The sequence below is a fragment of the Diaporthe batatas genome (genome assembly GCF_019321695.1).
Source record: "Diaporthe batatas strain CRI 302-4 chromosome Unknown Contig00010, whole genome shotgun sequence".
NCBI lineage: Eukaryota > Fungi > Ascomycota > Sordariomycetes > Diaporthales > Diaporthaceae > Diaporthe > Diaporthe batatas.
In genome coordinates, this window is record NW_025408557.1 from 843,202 (window position 1) to 867,885 (window position 24,684).

Consider the following 24,684-nt stretch of genomic DNA (forward strand, 5'->3'; position numbering starts at 1 on the left):
TGCTTCAAATTGAGTTCTGATCAAATTTCATCAGGGAATGTACCAATCTTATAGAATACATGAATCTCGATATACAGTCGAGCCTGTTTTGTAAAAGTACTGGAAGAGGGTTTCTAAGTCAGGTTGATAGGTATTAAAGGCTGTGGGTTTCATGGAAAACCTATCTGCGGCGGACTAGGGTGCTTTATGAGAAGACCTTGCTTCTGCGCACCATCTGATCTGCCCAGCCCTCACGGCGTCGACAGCCGCATTTGCCTAAATTTCGATGTCGCAAGATCGAACAGGCAAACTCGGGGTGGAGCTCCTGGCGTCCCCGAATTCAATTCCTTTGGCTGTGAGTTGGTCAGGTAGTTATCGTTTCACCGGCTCCCGAATCATGATACATAGTTTGTAGACGCCATGGCGGTCCTTGGTCAGTTCATCCAGGTTGAACTCGAGCCTGTCGACCTCCCGGAAGCCGTATTTTTCATAAATCGGCTTGCCAGCAGGCGTAGCTTCGAGATAGGTCCGGTGGCCTTGTGTGTCGGCCATGTTCAGCATGGTAAGTATCAGCGCTTTGGCTGCGCCCTTCTTGAAATACTTTGTCGACGTCGCGATAAGTGATAGGCCTGGTGACAGTCAGTACCATGGCTCTCATATCAGAAGCTCTGCCTACGGGATATGAGAGATGAGTCGCTGCTTACCCAACATGTCGTCGGCCATCCACTTATCAGACATCCGGCTCAGCCCGTCGAAGAACCCACGGCAGAGCTCCAGGTCGGCGCCACGAGGGACGTCGAGCGTAGCGGGAGAAGCGTCAGGCGGCGGCGGTGCCTCGGTAGCACCTGTCACGGGTTTCTGTTTAGCAACCGCCTCCTCCAGGCCCCCCACCGGCTCCGTTGCATCCACCTCCTTCATGCCGTTAACCTCCACCCCACCAGCAGCAGCGCCCGCCCATTCCCCGAATGCAACCGACCCCTTTGGCACGTCCCACCGTGCAAAAGCGACCATCTCATTACCACCCGACTGGGTGTCGACGATCTTGAAGTGGCGCACAGACGGGTCGGCAATCTTGCGGCGGATGCGGCGAATCATCCATTCCATCATGGCGGACGTGTCGGCGGACCACCAGTACGTGTTACCTGGGTCGGTCTGGAAGGCGGCGTAGTAGACCTCGGCGACCTGCTCGGCATCATTCGGGTCCGTGATGGGTAGCATTTTGAACTCCGGGGCCAAGAGGCCCGGCGGGACAGGGAAGGGGAGCGTCATGGCGGCAATGGGTCTTCCGTACTTGATACCTATGAACTTGATGAGTTGGTTGCAATTGGATCGCATTAATTTGACTGACGACTCGGACACAGCGTTTCTAACAGCCCTGGAGCATGATTTGCGCTACTAGTATGGCCCAGCCTTTTTCTACCCTAATTATGTAAATTTGTTTTGACCGAACCAGGGGCAATGTGTGGCGTGACGCTCGGCTTGGAGCGATGCACGCACATCTCCCGAGGTCCGCTTTGGACCCGCTTGACCGATGACTCTTCGCCGTGTCCAAGACGGGGAGACCGGATGATGCCACTTGAAGGACTCGACTGAGGGACATTGAATGGTGGCTTCATTTGCACAGAAATGGTAATTGGCTTATTTCATTGTTCTCGGAAATAGAAATCAGCTCAGAACACGGGTCATGCATCACAAATGAGCGAGCCAAGTTCCGTTGGTGACGATGGAGAGACGATGGGACTTGACACGGGTATTGTGTCGGAATCATTTGCAGACAAATATTGGAAGCGTTTTGTTTTCACAAACATTACAAACATTATTACATGCTGGATTCTGTTTTGGAGTTGGGCTCTGGTGCATCATTGATGCTTCATTGGCTATCTGGCGGTGGAGGCCGTCTTATTATTTCAAAGCCTACGCTATGCTCCCTCTCAAAATATTGCATGATTGTCTTTCCGGACACCTTCCTCGGTAACTGGGTGTTATCATTCGTGAACTGCCCGCATGTCACTGCTGGATGGCTGCCGGCGCTCGAGCTGGTGCAGACCATAGGTCTAGGGAGCAAGTAAGCACTTGATCAGCTTCAGTAGTAATCACATCAGGGCGCTCCTCATTAATCCAACCCTTCATGATTTGCACGAAATCCCATACACCTCGTAGAAGTAAGCCGAGGCCAAGTACGCAAGCATGCACACAGCGAATGGAGTATCCAAACACATGCCGAATCCTGTCGGATGCTACTCCTGGTACGAACGCAATCATGGCTAACAAGACAGCGAGCCCGGCGACAGCAGTGATGGTACCCAGTGAAATGGTGGTATATACTGCAGAGCAGCGATGCAGATTACCTAGGTATCATGATGACCTCGCGAACTGCCAGAACAACGGTCTGGGCGAGTCCTGAAAATTGGAGACCGCCTACGGCAGTTCCACGAATAAAGTTAAGTAGAGATAGCCATCTCACAAAGAGGATACGCGCTTTGTCCCCCCCTTTCTGCCATACGTGCAAAGTATTTGTCTCGGTTGAAAAGCAGAACAACCCAGAGACTGCGCGAGGGGAGAGATCGGAAGAGCCAGGTCAGTGACCGGGTCGCCATGGCGATCAGCAACGCAGCCAGAACCGAGTTTTAAAGCGGTATTAATGACGCTTGGATCAACTAATAGACCGAAAGAGATATCAGAGGCACGATGAGATAAGACAGAGCATCCTGGAGCACCTGTTAGCCGGTCTGTCGAAGCCGGGCTGGCCAAGAGACCGCGCTGGCTGGCCTCCGAGCCAAGAATGCCGCTGATGACCAAGAATATGGTGAAGAGAAATATCATTTCCAACCAGGTCTCCATGCTGGCGGGTGCCCCCACCATCTGATTCATTGTCTCCAGCCCAAAAGTGCCATACCATGCGTTGATGGGTACTAGAGATGGTCACTGTGACTATCCTCTAAGTAGGAAATCCCTTTTTTATAAGACCGACTTTAGGTATACTCAGAGAGGAGAGAATATTGACTTCTAAACAGTCAATTAGTGTCTTAATATACTTCTAATAATAAGAGACTTAGGAAGGAAAGGTAGCCATAAAGAGAAGAGATGGACTCGTAGAAGGACTCGCAAAAGGGAAAAGGGTCACAAAGGTACCTCCCCTATATAAAGAGAGGGAAGAGTACTTCTCCCTTCCTTCCTTCCTTCCTTCCTTTCAACACCAACTCCTCCACCTTCCTCCTTCAAGTCAGTCAGAATCCCACATCTAGAGATTTAGAAGCAGAGCCATTAAAAGCAGACCCAACAAAGCCAACAGAAGCCAAGAACTAAAAAAAGACTTAGTAGAAAGGGGAAGGAAGGGAATCTCTCTCGGCCAGCCAACATACCAAAGCAGGAGACCTACCCTTAGCGAATAAGGAGAGAGTTACTCAAAAGGAAGGAGCCTCCCTAGCAAGTCCATTTCCACTCCCATAACCACCTTTTCTCCATAACCATTTCTAGGCTTTAAAATACCCTTAGAATTACCAGGATTTCTTTCAAATATAATAAATTATACCATCTTAATCGCCATATCAAGGGGAACATCATAATAATAGTTTTAAAGGCAGAGAAGTAGTGTGGCAGTTAAGAGGTAGTAAGAGGAGTATGGGTAGTCATAGTAACCATCTCTAGTACCCACTAACGCACGGTATGGTGCCCCCATAAGTACCGTTCCGCTTGTACATGCCATCGGAAATGCCCTCGTAGTCAGGATGCCTACACGCCGTGAGTATGCCGCCGCTGAAGAACAACGACCAGTACAGTTGCCCCAACCAGGAAACCAGGGTAGAACAGGCTGCGAGATATTAGAAAATGGCCACTCCATCCCCACTCCCCGGGAACAATGAGGGCTTCAAACCGGATGTATTCTGAGGGATCATCTATATTCGAGTCCCTCCGCATTATATGGTTTCGCTTCTATTCCGTATACGTCCGAGGACATACATGGCGCCTTCATACGGTGGTAAGCACTCAAGACCCAGTGCTTGAAAAGAACACGGTGTCGATAAGGCCTCCGCATTATAGCCAAGTAAATACGTCGTTTGGGCTGTGAAATTATACTTCTCTTGACATATAAACCCAATTGCATTGCATGGCATATTTGATCTAGAAGATAATAGTTTCGCGTTCTCCCAAGCACAACATTGCCTCTTTCCATTGTACACTGCCTTCTATTACGTAGCTAGATGGTCGTCGTGTGACTGTAGCACTTGGAACTCTCAAAGCTGTGCTCTAAGCTCCAACTGCTGGTCCAAAAAGCTCCCCACCGTATCCTCCATTGGCTTCCACTTCATCCCCAACACAGTCTCCGCCTTGTTAGTACTTACCTCCGGCGGCTCCTCGAATGGACCCTCAAGTTTAACATCCAACGCTGGGTACTTCGATCGTACAAACTCTGTGACTTGTCCCCACGTCCAGTGGTCCTTTGGCCCAGCACTGAGGATGAATTCCTCAACCCCGGCTCCAATCCCGACCTCCAGAGCTTTAATATGGGCGAGTGCGATGTCACGCACATCCACGGCGCTTAAGAAGATGAATGGCTTGGCCGAGTGTAAGCAACCCCAAAGCATAGCGTTTGTGCCATCTAGCCCCTCGGCTGATGTCTGAGTAATATTGCGGCCGAAGACGAATGATGGGTGTAGAGTAACGAGGCCAAACGCGGGCTTGTTCGTCTGCACCCACTCCAAGGTAGCGCGATGGGCGAGGATCTTGGAGACGTGGTACTTCTGGCCTCCACTGGCCCTCGGGTCCTCCGGGAAGGACATCTCAGGGTCAGCGGGTATAGTGTGGTTCAGCCCCTCTATAAGAAAACTTAGATTTGGACGTTATATATCAGCAAGGATCAGTTGGGTACCTTTGGCAGAAAATTTTCCAGTGGATAGAGATTCCACAGGGATAAGTGCAAACAGAGAAGAAACGACGACAACGCGTTTGATCGACTCAAATTTCTTTGCAGCGTCCAACAGTGCAATGGTGCCCTGCACTGCTGGCTTTAGGTAGTCTGACTTGAAGTCGGAGCCTTTTCCCGGCATGGGAGAGGCGAGGTGAAAGACGTATGTGACACCTTCAAGCGCCTTGCCAAAACGACTTTGGCTTGTGAAGTCTGGTATGACGGCGAAATCTAAGTTGGCTGCATGCTGAGAGAACACCTTGCGCAGGGCAATAATCTGTTCCTCTTTGCGTACGCTCAGACGTACTTTGTAACCAGTGGCAAGACTTTGACTAACGACGTGAGAGCCAATGAAGCCCGTTGCGCCGGTGATGAAGATTAGAGGCTGGGACATTGTGGATGCGAGTCTGTGAGGAACGATTCGCGAAAAACATTCGGTATCATAATATCCCCAACTTGATGCAACTGCATACACATTCTTATACGAAGCGCCTACGAAAGTAGGTAACATGATTACTTGTGTAGCTTGGTAAGCTTTTGGGCCGGTGTTTGCCCAGATGAGGGGATTCAAAAGATTACTGATACTAGGCCCACTAGACCTGATTCGAAATACAAGTCAAACAAGAGTCCGCCATTTTAGGGCCTGTATTTGGCCATATGAAAAGTAATCATTATTCTTAACCCGAGGCATTTGAATTTCCGGACTACTAATCATTGGAGAGGGCTGCTGTAGTCGACCTCCGCAGCTCGGTGCATCGAGCCCTGGGCGCATTAACACCTAGGTACTTAAGTACCTACTTAAGTAGGTAGGCAGTATGGACGGATCCAGGCTTCAATTTAAACCTCGAAACCTCATTCTAACCTCCAAACTAGCCTTTTAAGCCTCTTTTGAATCACACCTTCGAGCTTCCCTGAAAAGCCATCATATCTTTCTATACATTCTACCCCAGCGCTCCAAGACGCCACCACGATGCCTCTCTGGCTGATCTTCCACCCCGAGGGTACCTTCGAAGACGTTGCGTCCAAAGAAGCCCTCGCAGCCGACATCACCAAAATCTACACAAGCGTTGGTCTTCCGGCGTTCTACGTGGTCACAAACTTCATCAAGATGCCTGAAAGCACCATGTTGGTGGGCGGCAGGGTGATCAAGAAGGAAAAGCCGTTCATCCGACTCGCGATTGAGCATATTGCTGTGACCCTTCCCAACCAAGACGAAGAGTACAAAAGGGTTGCCAACGCGGTGGATATTTGTCTCAGACCGCATGTTGCGGACAAGGGATACGATTGGGAATTTCATATTGACGAGACGGAGAGGAGGCTGTGGAAGATAAATGGAATGTTTCCTCCGGCTTTTGGAAGTGAGGGCGAGAATCTCTGGTTCAGGAAGAACTTGCCAGTGCCTTTATTAGAGAAGGGGAATCTCTGATGTGTTAATAATACATCTTGCATGAAGGGACCGTAGTTACACTTCCGGAATTTACACAGGTTAAAAACGAAACTGCTTAATGATACATGGATGGCAAACAATGTGTATAGCTACAAGCAATGTAATGAGCATTTGAGAAATAATTAGTTGCGCTATCTAAGGCTGTTTTTGCAGAGGGCAAATCTTCAGCCCCTCCCTGCTCTCTGGTGCTTGTCTCGGCATGCACACCTTGGACCCTCGGGTGTGATATTAGAATTGCATGCCAGGAGTATAATTGGCTTACATATTGGGATGTGGAAAAGTGGTTTGGTTGTAAGTGAAAGAGTGTGAATGAGCAAGATGGAGGAGACACTTGAGCTAAATGATCCCACCAATTTTCACTAGTATGATACAAAATGGTGCTGATGGCCTGCCTCAGTGCTATAAGAGAAGACTGCTTTGTAGAAATAGATTCAAAATTCACTGTCAAAAACCTTGCATAGGGAAACTTCATGTCTTTATCTGAGAAATCAATACATTATCTGTGCTCCTTTTGCAGTTAGTAGAGGGACTTGGAGAGCACAAGTAGGCGATTCTTTTGTCAACACCCAACAGTCGTGTTTCCGCAGATATCACAAAATGCTGTGATGTTATCGGGGCAGGTATGTTCTCATATATTCTTCAACTGTCATGAAAGTACTAGCACGGTGCTTTCTAAAGTCATGGTGTCAATATGCAGGTTGCTGAGAATTTGAGATAGCAGCTGGCTGGATGAAGGGGGTAGGTGGCCGCCCAGGGCTTTGGAAACACCAGTGTCTTATAGCTTTTTTCTCAAGCCGCTTCGTTCTTATTCCGTATCTTCTTTACAGTGTCAGCATTCAAACTCAAGTCTGTACAAAGAAACCGCACAGGAATTTGAGTTTGACAGTGACAAACAATCATATCAAGTGGTATTGTATGTTCGTTCAAGATATAGTTGTATTAAGTGGTTTCTTCTTAATGCGTGTGCATCCCGTGGGCGTATGGCCCCTTCACACAGTGGTCAACGCTCAAAGACAATTGTATTAATTTCTCATAAAATTTGGAAGATCTCCTTCATGACTTGTCGCTGCCCACGTGGCTGCTCTGAAGCCTCACCTCAGAACGGACATAAATCCCTTCGCTCTGGTGAGTTTCGCTCTCACTGCGCCCAGCCGTCGTAACAATATTCGTCAGGCTGTAATTGTTTTTAGTCAGGCGAAGTTCATCCTCTTCCTCCAGTCGTTGTATCCCTTTGGCGCCCTTGGGCACCGGGCCTCCACTCCCTCCCCAAGTCACCAGACCCGGTGTCGATGTTGTTCGTGACTGGCCTGCACTGCGAGCCGACGATGATACTTTGGTGCGAACAAACATGAAAAGCGGGCGCATGTTTGGCAGACAGGCTGAGAGAATACCGATGGAAGGTTCGACGGCGGACCAGACACATACGGGCCCCATAAACCACGTCACGTCTACTGCCGTCGAGAAGACGTTCAAATAATAGATCCGTACAACGCTAGCACAGCAGACACTACAATATTGTTAGTACACATTAGGAGAACTGGACACCGACAAGGTGGGACAGGTGATGATCAGCGCATCGAGTGGGAGATCCGACTCACAATCCTCCGAGAAGCATGATGCCGCACACACCGGCCTTCTTGCGGGTAGACATTTGCAGCCCGAGGATTGACGGGATTGGAATAATTAAAATGAAAAAGTCGATAAAAAGGTTAATGATGGCCATCGCCACGAAGAGTAGTCCCGTGTTCAATGGACAGCTCCCCTCCGTGTCGCCAGCGAATTGTGTCCAGTAGAATGAGACCGGCTGGCAAGCATTAGCCATGGCGATGATAAAGGTGAGAGGATATCCGATGACGAGGAATGCTGCCGCCCAGAGTAGGAAACGGAATTTTGTATCGGATACTTCGAAAATGCGTGTATATAATAGCAGGATGGAGGCCTTGGTGAGGGTTATCGTGGCAGCAAAGACGAAGCTGTAGGCGAACAAAAGCTACGGGTCGTCAGGGGTTAGTGGTGAGCCGGACGACAGGCACATGACTAGAATCGCCTCACCTGTGCTGCCATAGCTAGGTCGACTGCCTTGACCGTCCAGACATGACGCCCAGCACCAAAATGACCGACGGCGAAAGACATGGCTCCCGTCGCATACGTGAAGATCAATGCCGCTACTATCACGGTGTCATCGGCCTTCAAGGGGCTGCTCGTGTATCGTCGACACCATAGTCTCAGTACCACGGCCACTGTGGCTATCACCAGCAAGATGGCCACGGCGACATCATTGCCGGCAGTTGGGTCTTCGCTCAGGTCGGTTCCTGGCGGCACCGGTCCGAAGAGGGCCAATATCGTAGGATCAACGTCGGCCATTGCACGTCGTCGGAAGGCGAGGAAATTGTGCAGAGTGTTGCAATTGCCACGAGAGTTGGGGACTTCGACGGACGGATCCTCACGATCGCAAGTTATTAATCATATCTTGTGATTTGTGAAAGATCGGCTCTTCTCCGTGTCTGGGAAAATCCCAGGGGCCTGTGCAATAATACCCAATTGCCCCCACGATCTTCACTGCCGCTCAACATTTCTGGACAGACAGTTTCGATTTTCTGCCTGTGGCTCCGGCGACTGGGTCATATCGCCTAGTGGAGCACAGTCATTCCGGAGCAAATTTACCTCCTTCACGTCCTGGACACCTACACAGGGGCTAGAAAGTCTATTTCGCGCCTTGTATGCCCAAAATCGTTATTTTGACTAACTTGACTTGGTAGACGGAGGCGAACGGTGGCCTTGGGGATCCGAAGAGACCAATGAGAAGAGTCATGACAGGGGAAAGTCATCTATTGCCCCTGTGAGGCTACGAAGCCCGGCCCCGGAGCCGGTTGGCCGGTAGTGTCGGATTCGGCAACACCTATGGCAAATCCCATTGTATCGACGGTCAATGCCGGTAGTTCGATGCAGATCGAGTGCACCGAGTCAGACGCCTCTTGGCAGGCTCCTCTCCGGCTGGTAGGGTCCACCTGGGCATCAAGCCCCGTGTGTTGTGAGGACTGCTATTGGTGAGACCGGCCCATGGTCAACAAAGGATGGATAAGGTTCATGACAAAGTGCATTCCTCCCGCAGAGGGCTGATCGGTTGCGAAACAAGGGGGTTCGTCTCATCGCGAGGGAGCCTGGGGAGGCGAGAAGCAGAGTTTCTGACGCAACTCTGACCTTCTCACCGAGGTCGCATCACGGTCATAGCTCTGCTCAGAACGGTCCACTCAACATCCTCATACTGCCCAGTGTGCATAAGCGACCTCTTGGCTATCGCAGCGTTGCAAAAGATAAAATGGATCTCATCGACCAGGATTTGCTATTCCAAGTAACCCCAATCGAGCAAATCAGTCCTCGAGGCTGGCCGAGATATGTGAGATTTCACCGCCAGTCCAGCCCAAGGACTCGCTCGGACAACGCTGACCAATTTCTCTACTCTTAGATCTTTCCTTTTGAGTTGGCTGAGAACTATGACCTTGATGAGGTGACGCGGATCCTGAAGGATGGCTGGGAAGCCACCTGCCGGCGCATCCCCGTCCTGAAGGGCGAAGTTCTCGCCGACCCTGACGGGAAGCAGGGCGGGATGGTGAAGATCCAGCTGCTCGATGACAAGGAACGTCTCGAGCGGATTCAGCCCATCACGGTCAAGGACCTTCGGTCACCCGGAGCGTACCCCTTGACGTTCGCCGAGCTGAAGGAGAAGCACTTCCCCGTGTCCGCGTTCGACCCGGAGGTCTTCACGCGCCGCTACACGTGGCCGTCCCCGGAGGACCGCCTCCCCATCATGCTCATGCAGCTCAACTTCATCCGGGGCGGCCTGATCCTGAACTGGAACCCGTTCCACATGATTGGCGACGGCAAGACCTTCTTCACTTGGACGGCGATCTGGGCGGAGGAATGCCGGCGGGCTCAGGGGCTAGAGATCAGCGAGCCGTTTGAGCTGCGCCAGAGCATCGTCAGCGACAGGCGGCATGCTATCAGCCCCAGGGCGCCACCGAGCGGGAAGGCAGGCAGGCTGGAGGACCACCCACAGTATGTGCTGCTGACCGATCCGGCGAACCAGCTGGCGAAAGTGCTCAAGGCGGACGGGCACGTCGGGCAGATCTTCTACTTCTCCAAGGAGTCGTTGGAGCAGCTCAAGAGAGATGCATCTCCCAAGAACCCTGCGCCAGGCGAGCCCCCGTACATCAGCACCAACGACGCGCTCACTGCCCTCGCGTGGCGCTCTGTCATGGCGGCACAATACCCACCAGACAAGGTCAAGGGCGACGAGGTCTCGGTGTTCAACATGGCGGTTGACGGGCGACTACGCATCCAGCCTCCAATCGACGAAAACACGCTAGGAAGCTTCGTCGAGTTCATCGAGGTGAAGATGCCCCTCCGCAAAATCTTGGACACCAGCGGAAACAGTGTCGCCGAGATCGCATCCGCTCTCCGAAAAGCAATCACCAGCATGAACGACGACTTCCAGGGGGCCTTCACCAACGACGTCATCCAGCTGATCAACGGCCTGGGCGACGTGAGGTTCCTCTCGCCGTCCGCGTTCCTGGACTGCCCTGGCTTGTGCTGCTCCCAGACCAGCTGGGCCAAGTTCGAGCTGTACGGCCTGCGGTGGGGGCCCGCGCTCGGCGATCGCATCAGGGCGATCAGGTCTCCGAGCAATGGAATCCTGAATGGGATGCAGATCATGATGCCTGAGCTTCCGGACGGTGGCCGGGAGATGCTGTGTGGCATTAATGAGGAGGACCTTCCGAGGCTGATGGCTGATCCTGTTTGGAGGAAATATGCCGAGGCACGTTGAGTTCCTCGGTTGAAATGGAGAGATTTCTGATGCAAGCTTCAGCATTGTCTCGAGCAATTTAGATATTTACCTAGGTAACTATGTGACTCGCTCCTGGAGAGCGTCCCTTGGCACACGCCAATGATAGTACTCGCAACGCAAGACCGCCCAAATAATCCCCCTACTACAACTCAAGCACTTTCTGTGGGGAAACCAACTATACTAGATCGATGGTGGCGTCCGACGACATCAATGATAGTAACACTCCTTCCTATCGAAATGGAATTGCTACATATGTATCTTTTCTGACTAGTTACCTAGATACCTAGGCATTCGATTAGTGTTCAGCAGTTGCATAATTGGGATTAATATGCTCGGTTCCACAAACACAAGGCTTTTGATTGAGACACAGCGTGGCAAACCTAAGTATAGGAGCTGTCAGCAGTGAACCCTGTCCATGTTTAAGGCAAGTCACTGCCCTATCGTCAACAGCCGAGTCAAGAATCTAGATGCCAAGTCGCTAGATGGGCCCTGCCTACTGAATTTTGATATCAGCATCGTGAATCTCGCATTCAAAGTGGGGAACCGCAAATACTCAATTCAAATCTAAGAGCACTAGGCAGTAATAGTAATGGTCGCGATGGCTGCTAATTCTTTAACCGGGGCTCGTCGGAACAGATCCGAGGCACCTGGGCTCTTCAACCCCAGGGGCTCTTTGTATGCGCTCGATTTCCATTCTGGCGTTGAAGCACTCACTCTCTTCAAATCCGCATTCATCGACGTACAGGATGCTGGGACTCAAAGCGACGACTCTGGTGGCGCTCTGCGCGGGCAGCGCACTCGCCCAGACCCCGATCCGGGTTGCGAGCTTCAACATCAGATACGACAACTCAGATATCAGCATCGCGGATAGGGAGCTGTGGTGGGGAGGTCTGACCTGTGCGAACGACCCCTACCAGTGCCGCATGTTTGGTGTGATCGGCGAGCTCGGTATGTTTTTCTCTCTTCAGGATTGCATTGAGACTCCCGGGCTCGAGGCCCATGGAGCCCACGAAAAAAGAATGCTGACTCACAAACCCAACAGCCAAAGTGACCGCCGCGGGCGACTCCTTCGTGGGCATGCAGGAGGTGCTGGACAACCAGCTGAACGACATCATGGGCGCCATGAAGCAGCTCGGCCCCTGGGAGCACATCGGCGTGGCGCGCGACGACGGCAAGAGCGGCGGCGAGTACAATCCGATCATCTACAGGACGGACGTGTTCGAGCTCTTGCACGAGGAGACAAAGTGGCTGTCCCAGACGCCCGACAAGCCGTCCAAGAGCTGGAACTCGGGCAGCAACCGCATCGTGACCGTGGGCGTGTTCAAGCACATCGCGACGGGCAGGCTCATTCTCATGGCCAACACTCACCTGGACAACGCCGTCGCCGAGGCCCGCACCAACCAGATCGGTGTTGCCGTCGACATCATCAAGGCGGTCGATGCGGCCTACGGACCTAACCTGCCTACCTTCCTGACTGGTGACTTCAACTCGGGCGACACGGACCCTGCGTACAGGACCCTGGTGGGCGAGAAGTACCTCCAGGACTTGTACGCCACGGCCTCCCCTGCGCAGCGCAGTCAGCGGTTCTACACGTACACCGGTTTCGCGGGCGAGTATGCGTCCCGGATTGACTACATCTGGTTTGGACCTTCGGTACGTGCACCACTTCAAGGAAAATGGCCTCCTGCGCCCTCGATATGTTTGTTTTGGCTAACATGTAACACTCTAGTCTGGTCCCGCCGGTGGCCCGATCACCATCAAGGGATACTCGGTCGAGGACAACACCTGGGGACCCGGCGTCATGAGCGATCACCGATGTGTGGTCGGAGATGTCACCCTTGGCTAATAAACGCAAGGGCCCGAAGGTCATGTAATCGATGGAAGTGGGTCAAATTTCATGCACATATATTCAGCTGAAGTACCCTATACATAGACGTTTTGTCTGGTCTGGTTTCGCTTCTTTTCCGCATACGTCCGGGCTATACATGGCGCCTTCATACGGTGGTAAACACTCAAGACCCAGCGTTTGACACAAATACTGTGTCTATGACTATATTTAAAATAAGATAGATAGGTGTTTCATACCCATTATTTGACAACCTTGGAGGTCTGCCCGTAGATGAATCTGGTTGGCTGGAATTGAATTGATATGTGAAAAATGGAGTCCAAGAGGTGCCTTGGGGCTCGGCGGAGAAGGTGAAATGGGGAATGTGAAATACGAAGAGTGGCGTCTTTCCTCACCACTGATCCTTCAGTCATGGCCAATTACACTCAACTCCAGCCGCTCACCTGGTCTACCTTGCAGTAGTGTTGACAAGCGAAGCGATGGTCCTCGAGTGTAAAGCAGCGAAAAGGTGGGGATCACACGCTGATTGGGTCGCACAGCAGGAGGACGCCCCGAATGGGCAGTGCCTTCAGTTGAAGCTGTGCATCGACTCGAGCACATGAAGGCATTTATGCCTTGCTGAGCCTCCTTTCTTTTTTTCTACTTGGACCGCCCGCGATTACCAAACAAAACTGGTCTCCTCATCTGCAGGCAGGCTCCCACTCACAAGCAGCTGCCGCTTTGCATCGCTACAATTCACGCACCGATTCTTCCGATGACTTTAAGCCTCACTGATTTCACCGCGCAATAGTAAACTGCGACAAAATCATGGATCCGATTGAACTGAGTCCGAATCCCCCTGAGACACCGGACGCGGCAGGAGGGAACCTGTTGGAAGCAACCCGCGGTAAGCATGAGCACTTGACAGCCCCCGAAATGCGGACCCGCATCAATCAATGATCCCAAATCTCTCCCATACTGCTCTTCAATAAGGAATTTTCTAAGAAAACAGCCCGCGATATGCTGTTCGATGATATCCTCCAGCAGTTGGCTCTATGCAACCTCTTCAGCGATCCCGTGCGCGCTCCGACCATCTTCCCCGTCTACGCCCACGACAACGAATCCGCGGGAGTTGCGCATGCAGGTATTGTTCATCGAATTATCGAATGGCTTCAGAAAATCAAGGCCAGAATCATATCAGACAAGGCGGCCCTTCATCCACTGGTTTCCAACAAGGAAAATGCCTCAGCCCATCGGAATATCCTTTCCAACCAGATTCGTCTCCTTCCCATTGGCAACAGTGCCGACTCCAAAGCAAACAATAATGCTATAGACAAGGTTATCGTTTGTGCCTCTGATGTCCTCAAGCGATACTGTGAGGATGATGTCGCCCTCGACTACATCACAAGAATCAGAGATTTATGCAATGTCAACCACGGAAAGTCGATGGAATACATAGAGACCGTGATTCGAGGAGAAGTCGACAGCGAGATCGAAACACCAGACTTTCATCACGTGCTCACCGAACTCGCCTTGCTAGAAGTCAGGAAATCTCGCCTCTCTGGAGATCACGGCATGGTTCCCGTTGCATTGAACGGGGATCACAGACTACCTTATCTGTCATTCTTTGGAAGCACGGATCTCACCCTGAAACTGGAATCTTCCACATCAACCCCCGGGGCCGCCGCCCTACACAAGCTTTTCTTCAAGATGCTCGAGCAGCTTTTCGTGGAGCACAAAGATCTCGTCAAGGAATGCAAAAAATGCTACGACAAAGTGGCCCAGGAGCTCAACCTTGAGAATGGGGAACCGTTGTCCAAGGAAACCTTTCGCAACTGCTTGGGCCAAAATATTACCAACATGTACCACAGTTATTGGAACGTATTTTCGACAGTCGTACACAATGGCAAATACGTGACATATGCTGGTAAGATTGGAGAGCACACCTTTCAAATCTTGGAGGCGACCAAGGCAGACGAACGACAGAAAATACTTCAATGGGTGTCGGGGACACACATCTCAGATTCTCATGGGGTATACGGTGACGGGAACAAAAAGCGCGTCAACGGCACTTGCGACTGGGTCATTCATGACCAAAGGTTTCGCGATTGGCACACCTCTGATAAGTCTGAGATCCTCTTACTCTCCGGCAGCAGTAAGTCCAAACACCGAGTTTCAATACAGACAACGTGAGTAATTGACTGTTAGAGTAGTGGGGACAGGGAAGACGTATGCCACGTCAAGAGTGATCGATTGGATTGGAAAATCCCTCGAGGGAAGCGACTATGACGAATCTTTCGCTTATCTCTACTGCATGAAGCAAGATAACGAGCGGAACAACCCTAAAGCGATTCTGCGCAGCATTGTGAAACAAATTGCAAGCGGACCATGGAATCGTCGCGGAGAGAATGTTGCCCTGGATGAAGCCGTCACCGACATCTGGAAGAAGCACTCAAATGACCAGCTACAGTTTTGCAACACTTTCAGTGAGTGGAGAGACTGTCTCTTCAAGCTTGTCAAAAAGTATCCCAGAACCACTATCGTACTCGATGCACTCGACGAGTGCGTTGAGTGCGATGAAGACAAACGGGGTAGTTTGGTCGACCTCCTCACTACCTTATCTTCTGGGGACATGGGTTTTGTGAAAATATTCTGCTCGACTAGACCCGAGCTAGACTTGTCACAGCTGCTGAACAAATATCCTGTCATTTCAACGAACGGCGATCAAAATCAGAAAGATATGGGGATGTTTGTACGAAACAAGCTCGAGCAGAATCTCTCCTGGCTCAAGCATGATTACAAGGAAAAGATCTCTCGTGCTCTTGTGGAAAGAAGTCGAGATATGTTTCTATTTGCGTCGCTGCAAATCGATCGTCTACTGGAATGCGAATTCGAGGAAGATGTGGAGGATCGACTCAGGGATCTCCCACGGTCTCTGAATGAGGCTTACAAGGACATCTACATTAAAGTCACAACGGATCGTGAAGGGAGAAGGATGAGTGGCACAAAGAAATTCCTAGACAGGGCGCTTCGGTGGGTCTTATGCTCGGCAAGGCCCTTGACCACCGATGAGTTGTTGTTGGCGATCTCCCAGGACCCGGAGTCCGATATCGTGAAACCCCAACACTCGCGATTGACCGAAGACTGGATTTCAGCGCGGTGTCGCAATCTCTTGACCCTGGATCCTAGGGGCTACAGCGACGATGGCGAAGTCTCAATCTACCATCGTGGTGATGATCCACGTCCCGTGTGGCGACTGGCGCATCAAGCGGTGGCCGATTTCATTGAAAACAGTGCCGAAAGCGTTAGCAAGGATTCCAAACTCTTCGGAGATGACACCGACTTCAGTCCCGAGTTTTCCCATTACGAGGCCGGAAAGATTTGCCTGATGGTATTGGTCGATCTCTTCGGCCGCAGTCCCTCTTCGGCCGCAAATGGCTCGTATGGTGGACCAAGACGCAGCGAGGACTTGGAAGATCTTTTCGAAGATTACAGAGATGAAAATTGGGTACATGTGAGACTGAAAAGGCCCCTGGTGGAATACGCGATCATGGCTTGGCCGACTCATGTGCGCGCGCACGAACGTTGCGAGTCCCCCCGCGCCGATGGACTTTCGCGGCCACTAAAGCGATTTCTGTGCGGAAACGAAGATATCGGGCTAGCCTACGAGAGATGGCTGGCGCATACGTTTTTCAATTCAGTGTTGTATACGGATGATTGGGTTCCGGTTCCAACCTGGTCTGTTTTCGCGACACGATCGTTACCCACGCTCTGGCTAGGCAGACACACATGCATGAGGCCGATTAATTTGGCATGTCACTTGGGCTTTAAGACCGTCCTTAGAGAGTGGTTGCAATCTTCTGGTTCTGAGCAGAACTCTTGCTATGAATCAGCGAACTGGCTACCGATAGTCGGTCAAAGTACGCCCATTCGTTGGTCGCTGAAATGGTCAATCGAGTCGCTGGCATGTACCCATGGGGAGGCAGATATCCTCGACCTCGTTCTGGGGCGAGGATCCCAAATCAACACTGCTGACGATGATGCGGTGCCGCCAATTGTTGCTGCAGCAATTGCGGATTCGGAACCGGCTGCGAAAATGCTACTCAACCGTTCCATTGACCTGGACTCAGCATTTACAAGGAAGCACGGGCATGTCTTGATGTTCGCGATTTGGTACGACTCGTTGAACATGATGCGACTGCTGTTGCACGACATCCTTACTGAAGCACGAGAGGTGGAAGAAATCCTAGCTTCGGCCCATCACAGGTCTTTCAAGTCGCCAGACGCGATTGAAATGCTTCTTGAACATGGTGTAGACGTGAATACGTCCCTCAAAGATTCAACTCTGCTGATGGAGGCCGCATATAATGGGTGGGAGGAATTATCCCGCCGGCTTTTGGAAGATGGCGCGGATGTGAACAAGCAGTTCCCGGGCCCGGGCGCTTGCAATGCTCTTCAAAGCTGCGTATCGCCTCACGAAGCCAAAACTCTGTCCATTCCTTGCCTTCTTATTGAGCACAAGGCGCGCGTTGACGGCCGGGTTGTCTCATCCGCGCTTTCCTACAACTGGCTGCGAGGAATCTCGAGCCGCCAGGGGCTTCCCCAGCTACTCCTCGACAATAAGCCGCACCTCAACGACACTTGGCTCGAACATGCAGGTGGCACTTGCGACGACAACGCCATGAGTGCTTTGATTGAACAAGTCAAGTGTGGCCACGTGAAAAACGTGCGGTTGCTAATCAAGCATGGCGCCGATGTGAAACTGCGTGTGAAAGGGAAATATGATGACGCCTTGAACACCGCTTTCCTAGCCCTTATGGAATGCAAGGAGTACCCCTTCGACCGAATGATCGAGGCGCTGCTCGAAGGAGGCGCCAGCTTCAAGGGTCGGTACGGCGACCGCCTTAACACACCGCTCGCAGGTGCCGCGCATTCTGGTTTCGAAGAGATGGTGCAGAACTTCCTGGACCGCGGCGCAGACCCAAATGCCATTTGCAAGCACAAATATATCACCGCACTCGCTGCAGCTGTAGCATCAGAGCATCCCCGGGCACTGCATATCGTTCGCATGCTTCTGGAACATGGCGCCAACGTTAACGTCTACTTTCCAGAACCCGTTAAAAACTTCAACGCAGGGTATAGTAGTAGACTTGCACTCGATTTGCCCCTCTGTGCAATTATATCACCATTAGGCCAGCGCGGATACCCCAGCGCCCGCCGGATTCAGCGTATGAAAACTGCGCTTGAGTTGGCCTCCTATTTTGTGTCAAAGGGTGCAATATGGGATATCGACTTCGAACAATGGAGAACCTGCTGCGAAATGAGGGTTCCTGACTTCTACCGGGACAATGCCGAGTCTTTCAACCAAATAATGAAGGGGCTGCGCAAGAACAGGGTCATCTTCTTCCAGGACAACCCGGGGGCAGCCTCTGACGAACGATGGACGATCAAGGCCGCAGATGATGAGAACAAGAACGACAGGAAGCTGTTCAATCGAATGCATGCAATTTTGAACTGAACTATGTGTGCATAATGAAGTCAGATGTTATGGACTCGGTACGTGACCTTGGGAGGCCAGCGACCCTCATACATATAGTCATGGCTGCTCCGGGGCCAGAAAGGTGGGCCGTTTCAGAACAGCTAATGATTGAAGCGGGGACAGAAAGAGACGTGTGTTAGTGATATTCTCACAAAATTGGACGGACTGCCCACATATTCTACTAAGACGTTGTTGGTCCAGAATTGGCCCAATACCTCTCGGATATGGCATCTTCAAGATGACCCATCTGGACTTGCTTCTGGCATGTAAAGCCGCTTTCCTTTCAGAGTTTGACTCAGTCAGATACTCTTCGATCTATACTTACAGCTCAGAAAGAGCACAAGCACGTTTCTTCACAAACCCAAAGACTTAATCGAAAGGCATGCCACTCAATTACAAGGATGGTATCGGCTTTTAACATGTGATGACAAATTTCCACGTGGAGTACCGAGCCCTCTCATTATGACAGTTAGGACTCTCTTTGAACGTACTTTCTCCTCCAAAGTACTATAATCAATGATGTCTACTGTAAAGGCTCAAAAACATGTCTCATAGTATTGTAAGGCTTCCAGCCGCGAGAATCGTGGTCTGGAAATTGACCCATGTACAAAGAGGCCAAAGGAAGGAAAGTAAGCGTGCGACATGACCCCAGTTATTTCTGTGGGACAGGGCCTGAGTGCTAGAGAGGTCGCCGATCAATCACGGTGAGCACGAGTGGCTCGCCGAGACCATCCACGGCGAGACATGTCGTGCAAAGCGTGAGAACAACCAGGGAGCACAAGGCGTACAGATTCGGCCCTACGCCTAGTCTGCTCTTCATCTAATCAGTAGGTCAGGAATTAGACGAAGCATGAGTGCGCATTACAGGCCAGGAAAGGATGACACAGACGCAACGAAGTGTGCCAGTGGAGTGATTAGCGGCTCCAAAAAAAGGTAAGGCTACCTACATGTGGGTACTGAAACTCAAGTCACGAATCCTAAGAGAAAATTCGAGATTTTAGGTACTATAATTATCAAAGTTTACTTATCTAGAGTATTCTTAGTCTTACTTATATAAGTTTATTATTAAGTTATAGTTATAAATTACTAAGCTAAAAGTTGCGCTGTAAGAATGGTGGGACGGGGCATTTCCAGACCTCCAAGGCGCGGCTTCGAGCTGAATGCAACTCAAACTCATTGATCATGATCCTACTCAGGTGCGCACTACAAAACGAAAAATTAGTTAGTGATCTCAGCAGAAGAAACAGAGCCGGCTTCATTGCTTCTCACTAGTAAAAAATTGTCTGCCCTATTTGGCGTGGGAGGCAGTGCAAAGCGTTGCTCTTGATTGAGGACCGTCACCACTCCTTGTACTACCCGTATGTAGTAGTCATCTTCTGGGTAGCCATGTTCTCTGACGTAGTCCTTGCATATCTGGATGTTCTTGCGGCGCGTAGGATTCGATGTTTCTTCTTCGATCCACTGGTCCAGAAACCTCATCATCACTTCCAACATCTCTGGCGGATCCTTGGTCAACCCTTTGATCGGACCCTCCTGGGCGTCGGTACTGCTGACGATTTCGGTAGGCTCCGGGTGAGGGCCTTGTCTCTGGACCGTACGTCGCATGATGGCGGCTCTGAGGAGGTCAGACAGACCACACATGAATGAGGGTCAAGAAATGAAGGTATGGTTTAATGACGACAAAAAAGCCTTGCTATATGTTTCGGGAAGAACGCATAGGAGGCGAAGCGAGTGGGTGCACATGTGGGAAAATAGTAGACCATGTCAGCCTAGAAGCTTGAGGTAAGAGGGGAAAGATCAGCTAAGGTTATCTTTAAGATTTATACTAATAAAATAGTTAGTCTAACTGATTTACATATTTATTTATTTATATTATATATTTAACAAGAATTAAATAAAAAATAAAACCCAATGAAAAATTAATGATTTAAGTATTATTTTTATCTTAGTTTACTAGGTCTAAGTTATTGTTAGAGTTACTCCTTTAAGGCCTCTAAGACCGCACGGGCTATCACCGATACCCTTCAGCTGCTTGTGTAGATCCGCTAGATTTACTTAGTCAGCCACTCAGGCAACGCTTCAGGCCGGCCTCAAAACGCGTCACGTGGGAGGCCACGCAACTGCGAGTTTGGAGGAATCAACAACTCATTGACCTACATTGTCGGTCTTCAGGATCAACTTGATTTCTGCAGTGCTGCCACGTAGCTATGGGTCAGAATGCACACCTGGTTTGGCCTCAGAAAGCTGGCTGCCTGGCGTCCCAGCTGGCGGGCAACCCACCTTTTTTTTTCCTGGTTGCCTTATTTCACCCTGTTTTCTTGCTCATCCGGCACCCTGCAGGGCGTTCTGACACCACGACTCGCCGTGAGTGGCTGGCTCGTCTGTTGGGGCCGGCATGTTTGGCCCCCCCAAAGTGGTCTCAGACATTGGCCGATGACACCAAGTAGGCAATCAGGATGGGTCCCCCGAGCGAGGCCTGCAGGTAGGGCCACGCGAAAAGCGCCGAGCGGGTTTTCTCTGTTTCTTCTTCCTTGGCTTTGGCCTCATGGCGTCCGTCCGAGCGGTTGTCGCCGACGGACAGAGAGACATGTGCAGAAAGACATGTGCATGTCTTGACTAGCGGAAGTGACCCTCTGTCCTGGGATGCCGGCGTGGTAAGGCGTGGTCGAGGCTGAACCAAAAGCTGTGGCTCCGACATTGAACGGCGGCGACCCTGCGCATCAGGCTTCTGAAATTGGGGTGTCTTCCCACCGGGCAGGAAGAGGTCCGTCCTGCATGCGGGTCAGCAGGAAACCCCCAATCAAGGCAAACTCACGGCAGGAAGCAGCCACCACATGGTTGGCTTGTCCCGGTGGCCTACAGCAGGCTGGTCCCACCCACCCTTCCTGCTCGATCTTGCTGGGTCAGTTGGGCCCGGGCTCACCCTTCAGCCCTACCAAATGTTTCTACCTGGGCTCGAGCCTGGTAGGCCTGGGACATGGGGACCACCCTGTTAGTCGACGTAGTACGGTAGGACTGCCAGCTGGTGACAGGGATCCGGCTCCTCCCTGTGCCGTCTCCAATCCACCCTACCCACCTACCCAGGCAGTCGTACCTTAGCTGCCGCTCTGAGGTGCCACTCACAACGGATGACCGAGCGGCGGGAATGGCCTCTGTGCATGGCTTCCGCCCTTGCCAGTTCTGGCCCCCCTTGATAAGAGCAGCTTGTCCCGCCGAGATGGGAAAGCTACTGGGCTGGCACAAGCTAGCGAGACTCTCAGTCCTCCTCTCTCTTTCACGTTCCCAAGCGCAACTCCCGAGCCGTCTCGTGGTCTTCAGCCTTTCTTTGTTCCTCGACGAGCGTCTGTGGCATCACTGCTCTCGTCGCACCAGACCTTGCATCTGACCCTACTCGTGACCCCAACGGGCTGTTGCTGTCATCATAATAACAGTCCCGTGTGAAGCTGCCCCACGCTGGCCATCGTCGAACAGCCAAGAGAACAAAGAATATTCAGCTTCATAACCAACACGTCGGCCCACCAACAAGCACCCCGAAGCGAGCCCGAGACAGCCCTTTTGGAGACTCGAGCAACCCTTGAACTTCCAAGTCGAATATTTCGACAAATCCTTGCAGCTATGAGTGCTTCATCTCGCACACCAGCCCCGACGCGGTCGTACACCACGGGCTCCAGCCCCAACACACCAACATCCCCGACGTCTCCCACATCTTCTCAAGGCGTGAGTGCAAATCTCCCAAACATTCTCCCCGCGCCACTTCACTGCTCGGGCGCCGACAAGACTAACTCATCAAAACAGTCACCACAGTCAGCCTTCACAAGCCGTTGGCCAACCCGCGCCGCCATGAGCAGGAAAGACTCGTCAAACTCGGTCACCTCAACCATGTCCTCGGCATCGGCAGCCTCTGTCCCCAGGAGGAAGAAGGCGTCGTCGACTAGCAACGTCAACACGTACACGCATTGCGGCAGACACACGGACCAGTACCTATTCAGTGGCTGGTCCAAGATATTCAGCACTAAGCACTGAGTGCTTGCACCGCCGTGACTGTTGATTTCACCATTGGCATCCACGCAGTCATGGCCTTTTTCTGTCTTGCCTTTAATAATCGGGATATGATGATGGATCCGGGATTATATTGTACAATATTCATGATCTTGATGTCTTGTTTTCCTGTGGTGCAGGGCGCGAGGCCCGGATCAGACTGCAAGTCGATTCCCAGGAAGCAGAGTATGATAATGACGAAATGAATTACTGGGCTGTCGGGGTTAAAGTCGGATTCTATATGCCAAAAGCAAAATGATAATTACAAGATCTTGCACACCCATTTGTGTCTATGATTGAAACACGTCTCATATGTTGTTACTGCAACACGTTCAAGGCGGAGGCCCCTATGGCTTCAATACCTCCCATCTATTATTCTAGAAGAAGTCACTCATTCCACGGAGCAACTTCCAGATAGAGGTCGCCGAGTAGGGGACACGCGTTCACTTTCATGTGGCTGGCTCTTACTTGGGCCAACTGCGATCTTGCCGAGGAACCCGCTAACCTTTAACTCGGAGGCCCAAGCAGACCCTAGAAATGCATATTAGCATTGAACAGAGCTCGTCCCATCGCACCTTACAGGGCTGAGGAACAATACACTACAATGAATCCAACATGCAGGAACCAGACTGTCGGCACTGCAACTGCAACTGACATGAGCACTGCCACCCCCATCTTTTGCACCTTTGGCCCTGATCCCTGCAGCAGTTCCCCCGGGACAGGGAACGAAGGGCCCACGCCTGCGAGGGGCCTAGCCAAAACAAAAAGCGGGTACTCCTCGGCTCGAAATTCTACACTGCTACAACGGCTCAACAAACCAAAACCCAGCCGTCACCAACTCAACCCACCGAGTTTATCTGCCCGTTAAGCCGAACGAGACAACGTCCGGTTCGAAGAAGCCCACCCGCCAGGCACAGCAGCAGCATTTGGACGCACAGACACAGCCAGCCGGCCGGCCATCACTGAACAATGGCATCCCCACAGCCAAAAGAAGATGTCATCAAGACGAACGTGTCGCCGCGGCGCATGTCGGCCCCGAAGCGCGCCTACCTCGTCGCGTACAACGGCGTCTCGGCCCTCCTCTGGTCCGTCGTCCTCGTCCGGACGGTGACTGTGCTCCTCGAGAACGGGCTCGACAAGGGGCCCGTCCTCGTGTACCCCGCCGTCGGCGAGTGGACGAAGTGGACGCAGACCCTCGCCGCGCTCGAGGTCGTGCACTCACTGCTCGGTATGCGAGAACCCTGCCTAACCCACCTGCACCAGCCCCCAACAAGCAGGAAACAGAGCAGGAGGAGGACAGACGGGGGGGGGGGGAGAAGATCAATTGGAACCTAAGCTAACAACCACCGCCACCAATCAAACAGGAGTCGTCCGCGCCCCCCTCTTCACGACCCTGATGCAGGTCTCGTCCCGCTTCGCCCTCGTCTGGGGCGCCGTCCACACCTACCCGCTGATCGCCGCGAGCCCCTCCTACAGCAGCATGCTGCTGGCCTGGTCCGTGACCGAGGTCGTGCGGTACCTCTTCTTCGCCCTGTCGCTGTCGGTCGGCGCCGAGCCCTACCCCCTGCGCTGGATGCGCTACAGCGGCTTCTTCGCCCTCTACCCCGTCGGCATCCTCAGCGAGCTGTGCGAGCTCCTCCTCGCCGCCCAGGCCGCGCGCGCCGAGGGCTCCGCCGCCAGGGCCGCCGCCGCAGCCGCCACCATGCTCACGTACCTGCCCGGCGCGCCGATGCTGTACACCCACATGATCAAGCAGCGGAGGAAGGTCCTGGGCGGGGGCGCCGGTGCTGCCGACAGGGCGGGTGGCAAGAAGAGGCAGTGAGCTCTGGAGACGGGCAGAGAAAGGCCGGTCACAACACGTGGCATTTTGTTGGGCGTTGGGAGAAGAGCTGTCTGTTTTGTGCTCACGTACTGTATTCCTCTCTGCACTGTTATTGGCACTGCATTTTTTTATTTATTTTTTAAAACGCTGGGTCTTGAGCGTTTACCACTGTATGAAGGCGCCATGTGCATTTTATATGTATGGGGATTGAAAACGAAACCACTTGTTTGGTGTTTTCTTGGAGCCACTACTCGGCCGCTAGAGGGGGCATGGGGCATATGG

The 24,684-nt window shown here is 52.0% G+C and overlaps 10 protein-coding genes across 10 annotated transcripts; 6 read left to right on the top strand and 4 right to left on the bottom strand.

Moving 5' to 3' along the window:
• On the bottom strand, positions 1–1,345 carry KVR01_008533 (uncharacterized protein). Its single transcript, XM_044782666.1, has 2 exons — positions 684–1,345; positions 1–608 (listed from the first exon to the last, which is right to left on the bottom strand). The coding sequence occupies exons 1-2, from the start codon at positions 1,312–1,314 to the stop codon at positions 352–354; spliced, it is 888 nt and encodes a 295-aa protein (XP_044642300.1). The 5' UTR covers positions 1,315–1,345; the 3' UTR covers positions 1–351.
• A 2,869-nt stretch (positions 1,346–4,214) lies between these two features.
• Positions 4,215–5,279, bottom strand: KVR01_008704 (uncharacterized protein; the record flags this gene model as incomplete). Its single annotated transcript, XM_044786861.1, has 3 exons — positions 4,215–4,396; positions 4,433–4,795; positions 4,850–5,279. 3 exons carry the CDS (start codon positions 5,277–5,279, stop codon positions 4,215–4,217), a joined length of 975 nt encoding a protein of 324 aa, XP_044642471.1.
• A 576-nt stretch (positions 5,280–5,855) lies between these two features.
• KVR01_008809 (uncharacterized protein) lies at positions 5,856–6,311 on the top strand (the record flags this gene model as incomplete). The annotated part of the gene is made up of 1 exon (XM_044792473.1): positions 5,856–6,311. One exon carries the CDS (start codon positions 5,856–5,858, stop codon positions 6,309–6,311), a length of 456 nt encoding a protein of 151 aa, XP_044642576.1.
• Positions 6,312–7,385: 1,074 nt separating this feature from the next.
• On the bottom strand, positions 7,386–8,696 carry KVR01_008638 (uncharacterized protein; the record flags this gene model as incomplete). Its single annotated transcript, XM_044794229.1, has 3 exons — positions 7,386–7,839; positions 7,931–8,322; positions 8,385–8,696. The coding sequence occupies 3 exons, from the start codon at positions 8,694–8,696 to the stop codon at positions 7,386–7,388; spliced, it is 1,158 nt and encodes a 385-aa protein (XP_044642405.1).
• Positions 8,697–9,233: 537 nt separating this feature from the next.
• KVR01_008732 (uncharacterized protein) lies at positions 9,234–11,157 on the top strand (the record flags this gene model as incomplete). Its single annotated transcript, XM_044785902.1, has 3 exons — positions 9,234–9,329; positions 9,445–9,729; positions 9,799–11,157. 3 exons carry the CDS (start codon positions 9,234–9,236, stop codon positions 11,155–11,157), a joined length of 1,740 nt encoding a protein of 579 aa, XP_044642499.1.
• Positions 11,158–11,924: 767 nt separating this feature from the next.
• Positions 11,925–13,024, top strand: KVR01_008383 (uncharacterized protein; the record flags this gene model as incomplete). Its single annotated transcript, XM_044790243.1, has 3 exons — positions 11,925–12,126; positions 12,221–12,831; positions 12,908–13,024. 3 exons carry the CDS (start codon positions 11,925–11,927, stop codon positions 13,022–13,024), a joined length of 930 nt encoding a protein of 309 aa, XP_044642150.1.
• Positions 13,025–13,675: 651 nt separating this feature from the next.
• KVR01_008553 (uncharacterized protein) lies at positions 13,676–19,059 on the top strand. Its single transcript, XM_044793453.1, has 4 exons — positions 13,676–13,910; positions 14,016–15,158; positions 15,217–18,559; positions 18,666–19,059. Exons 1-3 carry the CDS (start codon positions 13,832–13,834, stop codon positions 18,519–18,521), a joined length of 4,527 nt encoding a protein of 1,508 aa, XP_044642320.1. The 5' UTR covers positions 13,676–13,831; the 3' UTR covers positions 18,522–18,559; positions 18,666–19,059.
• A 526-nt stretch (positions 19,060–19,585) lies between these two features.
• On the bottom strand, positions 19,586–20,294 carry KVR01_008819 (uncharacterized protein). Its single transcript, XM_044794989.1, has 2 exons — positions 19,812–20,294; positions 19,586–19,745 (listed from the first exon to the last, which is right to left on the bottom strand). The coding sequence occupies exons 1-2, from the start codon at positions 20,181–20,183 to the stop codon at positions 19,731–19,733; spliced, it is 387 nt and encodes a 128-aa protein (XP_044642586.1). The 5' UTR covers positions 20,184–20,294; the 3' UTR covers positions 19,586–19,730.
• A 1,388-nt stretch (positions 20,295–21,682) lies between these two features.
• KVR01_008805 (uncharacterized protein) lies at positions 21,683–22,863 on the top strand. Its single transcript, XM_044790792.1, has 2 exons — positions 21,683–22,259; positions 22,338–22,863. The coding sequence occupies exons 1-2, from the start codon at positions 22,158–22,160 to the stop codon at positions 22,563–22,565; spliced, it is 330 nt and encodes a 109-aa protein (XP_044642572.1). The 5' UTR covers positions 21,683–22,157; the 3' UTR covers positions 22,566–22,863.
• A 686-nt stretch (positions 22,864–23,549) lies between these two features.
• KVR01_008506 (uncharacterized protein) lies at positions 23,550–24,402 on the top strand (the record flags this gene model as incomplete). The annotated part of the gene is made up of 2 exons (XM_044792267.1): positions 23,550–23,808; positions 23,945–24,402. 2 exons carry the CDS (start codon positions 23,550–23,552, stop codon positions 24,400–24,402), a joined length of 717 nt encoding a protein of 238 aa, XP_044642273.1.
• Between the last annotated feature and the right edge of the window lie 282 nt (positions 24,403–24,684).